The following is a 14,742-nucleotide window of genomic DNA, read 5'->3' on the forward strand; positions in this document are numbered from 1 at the left end:
GAAAATGAGAATGAAGTTGTTACATCACATCAAAACACAAAAGATTCTAGACCACGTATACCTATATGCAAAAACAAACCTCACCAAAATATAACACGGTTTACTTTTAATTCGTTTTTTAAAAGGTATACCTAGGTAGAGTAGGTTTTGCAAGTACCAAACAGAATTATTTTTATCATCTTAGGGTAGGGAAGAGCTTTCTCATTAGAAAGGACAGATTCGACTAAGTAAATATTTAAAACTTTCCTCGCAAGTGAGGAGAACAAGGTCCCTATAGTCAGATAAAGGGTTAGCAGTAATGTACAGACTGCCTCAGTCAATATGAAACAGACAAATCATCTAGTTGGAGGATCTGAATAGGCAATTCATAGAAAAAATGCAAATGGCTAATGATGAAAAGATGGATAATTTCATTAGGAACCAAGAAACAAAAATGAAAATTTTTTGTTGCCAATAACATTGACAAAAAACCCCCATGGATAATATCTAATAATCCTGTATTTTTCTTTATTTTGAGAGAGAAAGGCAGGGAAGGGGCAGAGAGAGAGGAGAGAGAGAATCCCAAGCAGGCTTCATGCTGTCAACATGGAACCCATGAGGGTTGGGGCCTGAACTCACGAACGATGAGATCATGACCTGAGCTGAGGAGCTCAGGAGTCGGATGCTTAAATGGCTGAGCTACCCAGGGGCCCCTCAATAATCTGTTTTTTGACTCCATATTCCATTCCTAGAAATTTAGCCTGTAGAAACAATGCTGAAAGTATACCTAAGTGACCTCTATGTAAGCAGCTCAACTCTATCATACTCAAGTCCTGAAAGGCTGAAGTTGAATCTGTTCTTAGTAAATTGAGCATGAGGAGTTCTATGTCCAATCTGATACCAGATGCCATAGATTTAAGGAAGGTCATGGATGAAAAAAATTTTAACAAAACTTTTCTTCATGGTGTATTATCATCTAGGCATCAGAAAAGTCTGACTATAGTTGTAATGTTTCTGAATTTCCCAATTCATAAGGAGAAACAAAGAATCCCAAGGAAACAAATACAACAAAGCAAAATGAAACACCATCCACCCCTTGGCTAAAAAGAAGCAAAGTACGAAGACCAAGTATGAAAACGGAGAGAAAGACAGGGACTATGGAAAGTCCAGTTCACACGCAGACACCCTTTACCTTATCACAGCATTCAACAGCTTTGGTGTATTCTCTAAGCTTCAGGTAGCACATGGCCAGGTTCAGGAAGGCAGCCAACAGAAACGATTCAGAAGCTTTAGATTCCTTCTCTGATAAGCCATATTCCATCTCTAACCAGGACACGATCTTCCCATATTGAATCACTGCCTGCATGTACTTGCCTCCCTAGGAGGAAAAAAAGCTAGGGATTACTTGTTGCACAGGGTCTGGAGGGGGTACAAAAGAAATATAAATTCAGGCCTCCCAGAGAAAACCAAATCCTCAAAATGAAAACAGCCCCCTCATACAAACCATGGTATTTGATCATTTCCTTTTGCTCTTAGGAGATGGGTATCCAGGCCCCTTTCCCCATTCTTTTTGCAGGGCCAGTGACCTGGGAGCTGATTCGGGACAGTGTGCTATAGAATGCTGTTCTCCAGCACGAAGGGGACAGCTCTCCCAGCAGGACGGCATCAAGGCTTTGGGTTACATTCTGGGTGCTAGTATTTCTCAGACTTTCAGAAGGTTGGGGAGTAGTTTTAGAGTAGATCACTAGTTTACATGAAGGGAAATTACTCTTCCCTTTTCTCCTGAGAAGAAGCACTCCACAGTAGACTACATTCTGGCAAGTGCCAGTCACAAACACAGCAAATCTTAGTTATCTAAACTAGGAGTAGGCAAACTTTTTCTGTAAAGGGGCAGATAAAAAACATTTTAGGCTTTGCAGGCTGAACAATCTGTTGCAACTCTGTCAAGAATAGTGCAAAAGCAGCTACAGACAATATATAAATACACTCGATCCCTGAATAACACAGGGGTTGGGGTGCTGACTCCCCATGTGGTTAGAAATCTGTGTATATTTATCTTTTAAATATTTAATTATTTTATGTATTCGTTTCTCTCATCATGACAAGTATACTCTTTAATCCCCATCACCTATTTCACCCATCCCCCTACCTACTACCTCTCCTCTGACAACCATCAGTTTGTTCTCTACGGTGAAGAGTCTGCTTCTTGGTCTTTTTCCCCATTTGCTCACTTGTTTTGTTTCTTAAATTCCACATTTGAGTGAAATCATATGGTATCTGTCTCTCTCTGGCCTTATTTCGCTTAGCTATACTCTCCAGTTCTACCTACACTGTTGAAAATTGCAAGATTTCATTCATTTTTTTAAATGGCTGAATAATACACATATACATACACGCCACTTCTTTATTCATTCATGTATGAATGGACACTTGGGCTGCTTCCATTGGCTACTGCAGATAATGCTGTTATAAACACAGGGATGCAGGTGTCCCTCTGAATTAGTGTTTTTGTATTTTGGGGGGGGAAATACTCAGTAGTGCGATTACTGGATCATAGGGTAGTTCTATTTTTAACTTTTTTTTTAAATTTTTTTTTTTTCCAACGTTTTTTATTTATTTTTGGGACAGAGAGAGACAGAGCATGAACGGGGGAGGGGCAGAGAGAGAGGGAGACACAGAATCGGAAACAGGCTCCAGGCTCCGAGCCATCAGCCCAGAGCCTGACGCGGGGCTCGAACTCACGGACCGCGAGATCGTGACCTGGCTGAAGTCGGACGCTTAACCGACTGCGCCACCCAGGTGCCCCTATTTTTAACTTTTTGAGGAACCTCCATACTGCTTTCCACAGTGGTTGCACCAGTTTGCACTCCCAACAACAGTGCGGGAGGGTTCCTTTTTCTCTACACCTTCCCCAACATTTGTTGTTTCTTGTATTGTTGATTTCAGCCATTCTGGTAGGTGTGAGGTGATGTATCATTGCAGTTTTGATTTGCATCTCCCTGATGAGTGTGTATAACTCCTGACTCTCCCAAAACCTAACTACAAATAGTCTACTGTTGATTGGAAGTCTTATTTTTAGAGAGAATGAGTGGGCAGAGAAGAGCAGAGAGAGAGAGAGAGAGAGAGAGAGAGAGGGAGGGAGAGAGGGAGGGAGGGAGAGGATCTTAAGCAGGTCCCACGCTTAGCATAGAGCCCGATGCTAGTCTCAATCCCACGACCCCGGGACCATGACCTGAGCTGAAATCAAGAGTCAGATGCTCAGCCGAATGAGCCACCCAGGTGCCCCACTGGTTGTTCAACACATTTTCCACGTTATTTGTACTATATACAGTATTCTTACAAAACAAGCTCAAAACAAGCAAAAGTTATTTGGGAAATCATAAAATACATTTATGATGCTGAATTTATTTTAAAAAAGTCTGTATATAAGTGGACCAGTGTAGTTCAAACCCATGTTGTTCAAGGATCACTTGTAAATGTGTGTGGCTGTGTCCTGGTAGAATATTACTAAAACAGGCTGTAGTTCACTGACCTCTGATCTACACACAACTGAAATACAGAGCTGAATAGCAGCATCCAATATAAATAACTATGAGACATAAATCACATAGATGTCAGCTAACTACATGAGAAAAATCTTTAATATACTGTTGCTCTAGTGATTATAATTTTAACAACTGTGAATAACAACTGTAGAGTTAATTCATGTGAGTTAACTATATGCTCTATACAAGAAATTATGGGGCTGAGATGACATGTTCACTGCCATTTTAAGGTGAAAGAAAGAAGTGACAGCCGGTAAGCACACAAATAAAATGGGAGCACAGGTGAGGAGTCGCCTCTGCAGGAGGTGACTCTTAAAATGGAAAGCAGAGGACACGTCCTACCAGACCTGTAGCCAGACCCCTGAGGATTTTAGATCCAGCGTCTGACCCACCAACAGTATTCAGATCATGTCACTAGGATCCACCAGTCAAAGCAGTGTGTGCATCTCAATGTGGAGCTGTCTCCCCACGTGCACTCCAAAGCTCACCCAATGACCAAGAGAAAAATCACAGAGCAGATCTACGAGCATGTTCCTGTTAAAAAGGACTTCAAGTGGCTGGCATAAGACATGAGCTCCACCTGTAGAAAGAAGCCCTGATGTTGAATTTTAGTGATGAGGATGGAGTAGAGCAGTTCCCCGCGGAAGGCCTACATCTGAAAGCAATGAAGGCTACATACCCCCCCCCCCCACCCTTGAACATCCCTCTTCACCAGTGACTTGTTTAGGGAACAGAAGACCTACAGAGCTCACAAGTTCTGCTGTAGAAGGGCAGTGCAAAAGAATTCCGAAGTGCTTTGAAGAAAACAGTGTATTAGAATCGAAGTCTATTATCCTCTGTGCCTCAAAAATTTGTGATCTGGGTTATTTATAAGAATAGGAAACCAGGTCCTCTCAAAGTAAATGCTGAATTTTTTTTAGGAAATTAGATTGTATGTGCTATGGACTGAACTGTGTGCCCCCCACCCCCATTCACATGGTGAGCGCCTATCTCCAACGCAATGGTAGCTGGAGATGGGGCCTTTGGGAGGTGATCAGGCCTAAACGGGGTCCCGAGGGCGAGGCCCTCACAATGGACTTCATCCCTTCGTAAGAGACACCAGAGAACTTGCTTCCTCTTCCGCCCATGCTGTCTGTAAGCACCTAGGATAGTTCATCCGAGCACACAGCGAGGAGGAGTGCTCTCACACACACCAGCCCTGCTGGAACTTTGAACTTAAGAGTTGCACTCTCTGGAACTGTGACAGATCAACTGTTGTCTCCATCACCCAGACTATGCTGTTTTATTATGGCAGCCCAAGGTAATGAAGAGAACACTAACATCCTGTCAGAGCCTTAGACCCACTATTCCTTTTTTGGGACACTACACAAAAGTCCTCATGAGGCACCGGGTTTGTCATTTCTTTCCGTCACTGTCTTGTCTTTTGTGGATGGTGAGCAATCTGAGGACAGGAAGCGTGTCTTATCCCTTTGGAATATCCAAAGATACTGAGCACAAAGAGGCCCTGAGGAGAGGTGTGCTGAACAAATATTAAGGTCAAAGACAGAACTCTGGAATCAAAATGTTCTCTATGGTTGACAGCAAAAACGGAGAGGTGGGTCGAAATGAAAGGTTATCATTTCATTCAGATTAGGTAAGAAGGACAGGTATTTTCCCTGTTATGCTTAGTTTCTTCTTCTTCCTCCTTCTCAAATGTACCTATTACCTTTTCTGACGATCTCCTAGTATATTGTTATGGGGCCATAACAATGGAAAGAAAAAGGCCAGGGAGGACAGTGACCCAGAGCTTACCATTGCGGTAGGTTCTAAATAATCAGAATGGTACAAGGCTGTGGTTTCAAACAAAAAATCATACACACACACACACACATACAAAACCCCAAAAAACCAAAACCAAAGGAAAAAAAACCCCAAAACCCCACAGAGTAACAGACCTCACAATGGTTTCTTTACATTTATATAGCATTTTAACTTCTTGAAAGCTCTTTCATCTGTATCACTTATAATTTTTAGAGCTCAACTTCTGACAACAAAAATCTCGTTTTGTGGTATTACTACTTCTAATGTACGAAAACAAGAGTTTTTCAGCTGGGGGTGATTTGCCCCCTGGGGGACATCTGGCAATGTTTAGAGACACTTTTTAGTTGTCACAACCGCAGGGGGGTGTGTGTGCTACTGGCATCCAGTGGGTAGAAACCAGGGATGTCACTAAACATCCCACGATGCACATGACAGCCTCTTGGCAAAACAGAACAGCTCCAAATGTCAGCAGTGCCAAGATTGAGAAATTCTATACTAAGTGAATGAGAGGAGAAGAAAGGGAGGGTGGAGACTTCTTAGGAGTTTTTTTTTTTTTTTTTTTAACCTAAAACCCTAGAATTCTAGATGACCTGTTACTAAATCACAGCGTTGGTTTTTTGGTTCAGCAAAGTCAAAACACAGCAAAGCCTGGTTTGTCTGAAAAGGGCTCAGCAGTCAATCCTTAACTAGCTTGCCTGAGAAATGCTTCTTTTCCCCGAAGGAGCACAAGGGGGCGCAAGAACCCCGTATCACTGCAGTGTCCTCAGACTTCCCGCTCTGCCTCCAAGTCAGAAAAGAGAACCACTAAACCAAGTAGGATAGTTAATGCTCTGGTCTTGCAGAACCCTATTCAGCTATGAGGGCAAATATCATGTCTGTTTAATTGGCCTGCACAATGCCTGGCACAATGGCATGCTGTTATCTGTTATTTCCGGAGCCTCTCCTGCCTTTCTACTCTTTAGTGTTCAGGGGTTGATATGAGGGGTTTACAATCTAAACAGCAAAATTACTCCCATTTTAAAACTGAGTGCAGTTCAACTGCACAAAGGGGAGAAATTTACCCACTGATGTGTAAACCAAACCAAGAGGTCAACAAAAATGGAGCCGTAATGTACCAGATGGCATGAAATGTAGATTTTTATTTCACCCCATCTCTGCTCTCACCCACACATCTGGACTCTGTGCATGTGCACAACGTGCCAAGTCAAACACTCTGGAAAGATGAGGCCCAGGAGGGCAGTGTGGCAGATTGAAACCTGCCCTGAAATTTTAAAAGACAGTGTGTACAGGAAACTACCTACCATTCTGAAGTCTTACATCTAAAACGAGGATCGCTGCTGGGATCTTTTACCTATAATTATGAAGGTGCCTCCAGGGAAGTTTCTAGTAGTACAAAATGTTCAGAGACATTCTGGGAGAAAAGTCTTAGGTCAGTGGTTCTGAACCTTCCATTAATTTTCCCCCAACAGACTAATGTTTTGACAGATTTTGTCTATCAAATTGCATGTTAAAAATAATATGTTCCATATGTGTGACCGCTGATCCAGATTTTATCCAAAGATCAGTAATTTTAAAAGGGTTCACAATATTATGAAATACACAAACCACTACTGCAACTGTGATGCCTAGAAGTGACAAAGTTAAGTCTGTACGGGCACTGGAGCACTGCTTTCTGCTACCGATCATGGACTCTGGCCATCTCTCTGTATATGTTTAGGATACAGCTATACAACACATGGCTTTGCCACATTATTTCATCACCAATAATGTTCCCCAAAGTTCTGAGTCATCAGTAACCAATTAGAGCTTCTGAACAGCTGAGCTGTATTACTACACAGAGTTGATAGAGTTCTGTTCAACATGGTGAAAACTTCAACTCCTCCATCCCCAAACTATTAATATTCTATTTAGAAGTTGCAGGAAATATAAAAAATACAATAAGGACGTTTACAGACCTCCAGGTACACAGGAAACACCATTTAGGACCTATGGTCCCAAGGGATTTTACAAAAATTATTTCATTCCAGTGTATTGTGTATTTGAGTCTACAAATTACTCATGTGGAATTTTACTTGAATAGCTTAGAAGTATCCAATGTATTTCAATTAGAATAAAAAAAAAAAAAACAAATCAAACTTGCTCTCAAGAGTTTCAAAACTCACAGAATTTTAGGGCTAGAAACAAACTTGGGGATCATCTAATCTAACTCTATGTATGACTTTTCACACATGAAAATAACCTCTTTGGACCTTAAACGCCTTTAAATCATTTTGAGCCATAAAGCCTGGCTTTCCCCATTTGGAGCTCAATCCACCATTCCCCAATGCTTTCTGGTGATTGACACGTTATTTTAGTCTATCTAATAAATGGCTATAAATTAATGCAAATAATTATATATTACCTAAATCAACAGATTTCACATTTAGCTATAACCCACAGCAAGAAATATGTTTTCAGTTATGATCCAGAATCCACTCACACACAACAAATTTTATGATACAAAATTTGTCTTTACTACATTAATGCAATACACTTCCCCTAAATTGGGACCATGACCCAATAATGGGTCTGTTCTTACAGTACGGAAAACAAGGAGCACACGTGTTGCCCTCTGGCTGTGTGAATTCTGTGTTGATTATACACGGTCTCACATAATTCTGTAGTTGTTTCACTGGGGTTAACCTTGCTTCCCCTCCCTCCAGACAAGGTTGTCCGTGCAACAGCATGTCTTAGAGCAGCCGCTCCAGTAAGACTGGCTGAAGTACATTTATGTATCACCGTTTTAGACGGCTGAAAACATCATCTACTTTTTTTGGTCATGGACTGCAGTCCATGAAAAAAAGGAAAAAAAAAAAGAAGAAGAAAGAAGAAGAAGAAACCTTGACAAAAACTCCGTTCTTTCACTTTCTGCTTGACGTGGAGAAGATGCTTTGCTGGGCTGGTGAAGCAATGGGCAGAACATTCTGGTTAGAACTGAATCAAGTGCTGTTTCTTTTTCTCTTTTATCTGGGGGTTTAAGATCTAAGTGAGAAAGTAACACATTCCTAGATATTACAAGAATGGACTTTGGAGAAGCAACCGATAACAAATATCATGCAGGAGTTTCTCAAGATTCCTCACAAAACCAATGGCAGGATCATCCTGGCCACTGGGAGAAATTAATATTCTCCTCCTGCCAGTTTCTTCTGGAATCTGCAATTTCACTTTCCTTTTGTCACATGCCTTAGCGGCTTCACCAAGAGAGTAGTAGAAAGGAAAATGATGGGGAACTTATCTCTATGAATTCTCACTTGCTACCAGTTATTCCATTCATTCTTTGCTTCATTCCACAAACACTTACTGAGTGCCAACTACATCCCAAACAAGATGCCTTAGGTCCTGGGTGATACACTGGTGGGTGGACAAGCCAGACCTGGTCTGCCTTTATGGAGGGTTACAAGCTAGGGTAGGATGTGTGAAAGAGGCATCTGTATTCCTTTTGTCACATTAATTCATTCCTTCTCACCATTTCTACACTGAAAATGACAGACTGGTAAAAATTCAGGCTTATTCTTACCCAGAAGTGTACTGACAGAATTCAGAGTAGGGATTATCAGCACAATTCACTGACACTTCAATAAATTCTTTGAGACGGAAAAGATTATACGAGGACTCACACACCTTGAAGTACACAGTTCCCTTCTCTTTGACAATGGCAGCCTGCTCCAGTTTTTCTTTGGTGTCCATCTCCCAGGATTCTTTGGCCTGTTGTGTAAATTTGTAACAATGGTTAGATGAAGAGAGAAGGAAAAAGTATCAGCTGATGCCTGTAAGAACAGACGGCAGCTACTTCCAGGACACCCATGCCTCAAAACACACTGGCTTTTAAAACTAAGTGCTATTGCCAGTTCACCGCTGGGTTAGAACTCACTTCCCATGATGACTAAGCTGCAGTGTGACCCATGTTGCTCAAGGAGGAGCAAGACAAAAATACAAGTGAGCAAGCTAGGCTGTTGTGTGCTGTTAAAGAGCATCTTCAGAGCCGTCCGGTGAGGACACACAGCAAAACCCGGCGTCCCTCCTCTCCCCTCCTGCACACTTCACCAGTAAACTGCCATTACAATTTCAGCAAACTGTTTCTCTCTAGCCTCTGTCGACTCTAAAATGGGAACACTATGGTAGTCAAGTCACGGCTGTATATTCACAGAGAATTTTTAAAATTCCAGATCACGTAGTTGTCTTTCGACTCTGAAACCTCTTTGGACCAGCAGATAAACTAAAGCTTCCAAACTGTATCAACTTGCAGACGTATACCTGGGGGACTGAAGGAAAACATAACAGGGAGGGTAAAGCTGATGCAGAATTATTTCAAAGCCATAAACCAACGATTTTATGACCATCTGCTATTTTGTATTGTGTGTATTATTGCTCTCCACCACTAGAGATATGAATCCAGGGACAACCGCACTGTCATTATGAACAGCTAGATTTAAAGGGACCATAAAGAGTCAACAGAACAATCTGGGATCCTTTAAAAGGGAAAAGGAAAAAGGCTGTGTCAGTGCTACTGACTACATAGGAATTATGAAACTTCAGTGAGTAACTGTAAAATTCTATTCAGAAAACAATTAGTGATGTATTCCTGCTGCCACCCACCTCACCAAGTGAATAACGAGAGTTACTAGTCTTTCTGGTTTTTAACAACTTAGCTCTTTTACTTAAAAAAAGTCTTCTGTGGTTTTTAACAACTTAGCTCTTTTACTTAAAATTCTAGTCACAAGGGCTCTTTGCATTTTTACACCGAGTTCCGTCTTTATGGAGTATAAATGTATTCTTAATACTATGAGGCAGAGAACTAAATCCCGTTGCTTTTTCCAACAACATCACACTCTCGTGTGGTTTCAAGCGTACGCAGCAGTGCTGCATGGAACATGCTCCTGGAGAGGTGAGCGTGCAGGGGCTGGTTACAGCACAACACAGTGAGAATACTCCGCGACAAGCAATGTCCACACAGCCGGGGATCGGAAGGGGCTGTGGGTTACTTGACTAAAATGGAAATAGGAAAGCCAAAGGTCTATATAATCACATGCTAAAGATTATTTTCTCTCTTTAATAATAAAAAAACTTTGTGCTATGAAGATAGTTTTGGAGGATCAGTGCTGAGCTGGAAGGCCTTCAGGAGAAGTGACCTGACAACAAGTGATGGTCACGACAGGAGCACGTGCTTGTTGTGGGGGCATGGTGGGTGGGGGGGTACGATCAGGAACATCGCCGTTGGGGGCGAATCCCAAAGCAGTCTGCTCTGACTTTCTAGGTCCAAAGTTACAGCCCTCCAGGACAACGGTTTCCTTTTGGAGTCTAATGAAACATAAACAGTTACATTTCCAGTCCACAGCTTAACGTACAGAACACGGAGGACAGCACTGTGGGAATAAAAAGGGCACACGAAGTGCAGTTCTTGGGGCTTTCAGGGAAGAGTGGGGCCTTGGTGATGCAAAGGGGACTTGGCCGGACACGGTAGCGAGTGCAGACATACGTGGTGGGTGCGTCTGGTGAGGCTGCTGCCGGGAGCCTCCAGAGGTGGGTCTGAGATAGAAACACGTTCGAGGAGGCACGCTGTTTCCGGAACCCAAGGCAACGGACAACCTCTCTTTTTTAGACTTGGATAGGTGGGAAAAGAGAAGGCCGCAGGGTGAACAGGTTTGTCTCTTGTGTCCCTTGTCACACAGCCTGGGGGCCCACAAAGCCTTGCCTTTTGGATTACAACTTGGAGCCACGTGAAGGCCTCTTCACAACTCCCGGGAAGGGTACGGTCCGTTCAGCACTGGAGCACTGCACCCCACGCCCCCAAGGAGCTGCTTGGCAGAATGTGAACCTTTTTGTCTTCAACCCAGGAAAAAAAGTACAAAAAGAACAAATCTAGGAACAAATAAGGGAACAAGTCTTGGATTCTACCCAAAACAAGTTAAAAAAAAAAAAAAAAAGGCTGACACATAGGAACAAAATCAGAACACTGAGCTCCTTAGCTGTAGATGAGCCGTGCGGTATCGGCGCTCCCGGGGCCTTGTCTGAGACCAGAGACAAACTTCAGTCACGAAAAGCACCGCATGCGAATAAATGCCATCTCCATCCACACCACCTGACAGGAGAAGTAACTTCTAGAAAGCGCATGGAGAAAACATCCACCATGACTTCGGAGAAGCTGGTATTTTTCTCACCTTTTCGAAGCTCTTCAGTGTAACTTCATATATCAGCTCCGCATTAGGCTCAATGCCAAACTTAGGCTTCCCTGCCTCTCCAAAACCATATCTGAAATGGAGAGTAGAACAACAAAACTTTAAACAAACTGCTGTATTTCCAGGCACTTCCTCTGGTATTCTGAGGCAGCACGTTAGCACGGGGCTGCACACTTCACATACCACAGACCCCGCAGACAGACCAGATGTTGACCAGAAGCTACAGTGCCGCGTATCACTGCCGTGTTGAAGAAACCGGGCTCGATTTAGCTTTCTTTCCTCCTTCCCAATCACACGTAATGTAACACCTGTGCTCCTTGGGGAAGCTTGCTTGATGGGATTTTAAACGTCACTGCCTTTTTCTCTCTGCTTGATTTTATATCTAGTTCTTTTTATAAAATAGCCATAGTTTGGCCATCAGGACTCTTCCCCGAAGCTTTATCAGCAGGAGGACAGAGAACACAGGCACTGTAATTGTTACAACCTTGCTCGTCAGAGGCTATGTTTAATAAGCTTTTCACTTTAAAGTACGGTCTCCTTCTGGCAGTAGCACTTCCAGTCAGATAAACGGGGGGAAGGCTCACACATCGGGAAGGAAATTCATCCTCCCAGTGTTTCTGCAAGACATTGAAAAAGCACACCAGAACACAGAAAAGATATAACAAATGTATAAGCAAAAGGAACAGCCTAGCCAGCTCTAACACATCATTAGGAGAAATCCTCTCATAGTTCTGTGGCTATCACACTGGAAAACACTGTACCTTTTAGCCAAAACTTACTAAAGAAAATAAGGATATATAAATTGTTTTCTGTTTCATTTTGAGATCACATCCAAAGCATTCAAGAACATCCTAGAATGGAAGTTCTGGTGGTGTTTGGTCTGTCGGGTCCAACGGTTTTCCCAGCATTTAGTACATACAACACACAGCATATTATCAAAGTGTTCACTGAGATATATTGTGTTCCCATCTGTTTCACGCCAAACTACTGTTTGTTTGTTTTTTTTTAAGATTTATTTTTTTAAATGTTTGTTTATTTTTGAGAGAGAGCAGGCAGAGAGAGAGAGAGACGAAGAGAGAATCCCAACCAGGCTCCGCACTGTCAGTGCAAGGGCTCGACGCAGGGCCCGATCTCATGCACCATGAGATCATGACCTGAGCTGAAATCAAGGGTTGGATGCTTAACTGACCAAGCCACCCAGGTGCCCCTCAAGCCAAACTACTCTTAAGTATATGGAATTGTACTGCAAACCTTCAGGCTATGGGTTGAAAGATGCCAAAACCAGGTCGATGCTAATACTTCTAATTTTCTCTGGGGTAAAAAGACTAGAGTTGGAACACTCATATTTTGCTGTTCACATCATTTTCTTTACCCCTTGCCTGAATTTTTCAGGAAGAAAATGCTTACTCACCTCCACTATTACACAAGAAAATGAAAGCTGGAGCCAGAGAGAGGCACAGAGACACAAAGAGAGCTGGTAGGAATGGGGCGTGGTAGTTTTAATAGCAGGGCAAAGGGTATCTTCAGCTAAGAAATCAAAGAGGACATAATTATCAGTGGCCAATTTTAGGTAGTCGTGACTAGTTCTCTACTTCAAGCTCTTAGACCCGTAGATCTCCTATTTTGTTTCTACCATCTGGTAAATAATGGAATAATCTTTGCTGGGAACCAGGTGGGTGGGGGAGTCCTTGCTGACCATGCTTGCTGAGCCCTGTGCTAAACGGGTACACACCCAGCACAGTCTGACACCTGCCCTAGACCAGTGGCTCTCAATAGGAGTGATTTGAACCTCCCCCCCCCCCCCCCCCCCCTCCACCTCCCGGGATAGCAGGCAGTGTCGAGAGGTTTTGGGTTTGCCACAACTAGGGGACTACTACTAGTGGGCAGAGGCCAGGGACACTGCAGAATGTCCTAGAATGACAGAGCAGCCGCCACAACCGAGAAATACCTGGCTCCAAATGTCAGCCGTGCTGAGCATGAGACAAGCTGCCTTAGAGGAACTCACAGACAGAAGTCTCAAGGCTGGGGGTCGGGGAGATGCGGGTTGGGTCAAGGAAGGCATCAAACTGCCCTGAGTTATCATCAATGGGATTAAAGACAACCGAAGGAGGGTATTATTTCTGCAGTCTCTCCTGGGTTCAAACGAAGAGGTTCTGTGAAGATTTATGTGGAGAACACCAGCACGGGGAGGCCTAGGCTCACACCAAACTATTCTGGGAGCATCTAACCCGACCTTCCACGTTACACAGAAAGCTGTCTGACTTATGCCAGATCAGCCTGGGCAAGGAAGGACCCGGGGCACACATCTTCCTCTGACTGAAAGAACACCACGAGTGGGATTCCAGGACTTAACCCAAGGACAAGATGGGCTACAGTAGCAGAAGGAATCTGGGAGTAATGTTCTTGAATGAACAGTTGCAGACAGCAGAGATACAAACAATGATTACCAGTGGCCAGTAAGGCTTTATGGGCATAGAAGAAGCACTTGTACCCTAAATGCTTACAAACTAAGGCTCAGAGAGACATGCTTCCAGTCACACAAAGAGGCAGTAGCAGAGCCAGGACTTCAATTCAGACCCCATGTGTCCCCAGAAAACTGTTTATTTTTTAACCCGGACTGCCTCATAATTAAACATTATGGCTCTTGGCAGCCTGTGTTTTTGTCGGGGGTTGGTGCAGGACAGAAACATAAGGAAAGGGAGGGGAAAAATTGGAACCAGCCATATTTTACTTAAAATGAAAAAGAAGCATCGGTCAGTACTGAAAACAATATAAAAGATACCGTCCCACTGAGGAAAAGAAAATGGGTTCTTTGGAAGTGTTTTATGAATTTACTGTGAAAACATCCTGCCAAGGAGTCTGTCAGAGTCACAGAGAGGTGCGCCCTGAGTGTCTTCTGGAGAATGACACGCAGAGGACAGAGAAGAAATACGGAGCATGTATGTACAGTAGCCACATTTACAGCAACACTGGGACACGGTGTTCTGCGGTAAGTGGGGATCTGGACAAGGACGCTCACCGTGTGCACACGCCTGGTGCGTGCGGACTGGCTACATACGTGGGTAACGTTACATAGTGCACGCGTGGATGGTCTTGTTCTGCAGAGCGGGCACCTCATGGGACTCTACATACTAACCAGCATCTCAGAAAACAGCACATTCCTTTCTAACTACGCTAAATTATTTCCATAAAACTATGGAAAA

General features: G+C 43.2%; 1 protein-coding gene across 5 annotated transcripts in view; it reads right to left on the reverse strand.

The window, feature by feature from the left end:
* FKBP5 (FKBP prolyl isomerase 5) overlaps positions 1-14,742 on the reverse strand; it is a 118,791-nt gene that overhangs the window by 4,484 nt on the left and 99,565 nt on the right. For all 5 annotated transcript variants that reach the window (XM_042986197.1, XM_042986198.1, XM_042986196.1 and 2 more), the window contains 3 exons: positions 11,522-11,612; positions 8,985-9,068; positions 1,172-1,357 (listed from right to left, as the gene is read on the reverse strand). In XM_042986197.1, coding sequence (XP_042842131.1) covers positions 1,172-1,357; positions 8,985-9,068; positions 11,522-11,612 — 361 coding nt within the window. The remainder of the gene's footprint in view (positions 1-1,171; positions 1,358-8,984; positions 9,069-11,521; positions 11,613-14,742) is intronic.

Source organism: Panthera tigris, chromosome B2 (assembly GCF_018350195.1).
Source record: "Panthera tigris isolate Pti1 chromosome B2, P.tigris_Pti1_mat1.1, whole genome shotgun sequence".
Taxonomy (NCBI): Eukaryota; Metazoa; Chordata; class Mammalia; order Carnivora; family Felidae; genus Panthera; species Panthera tigris.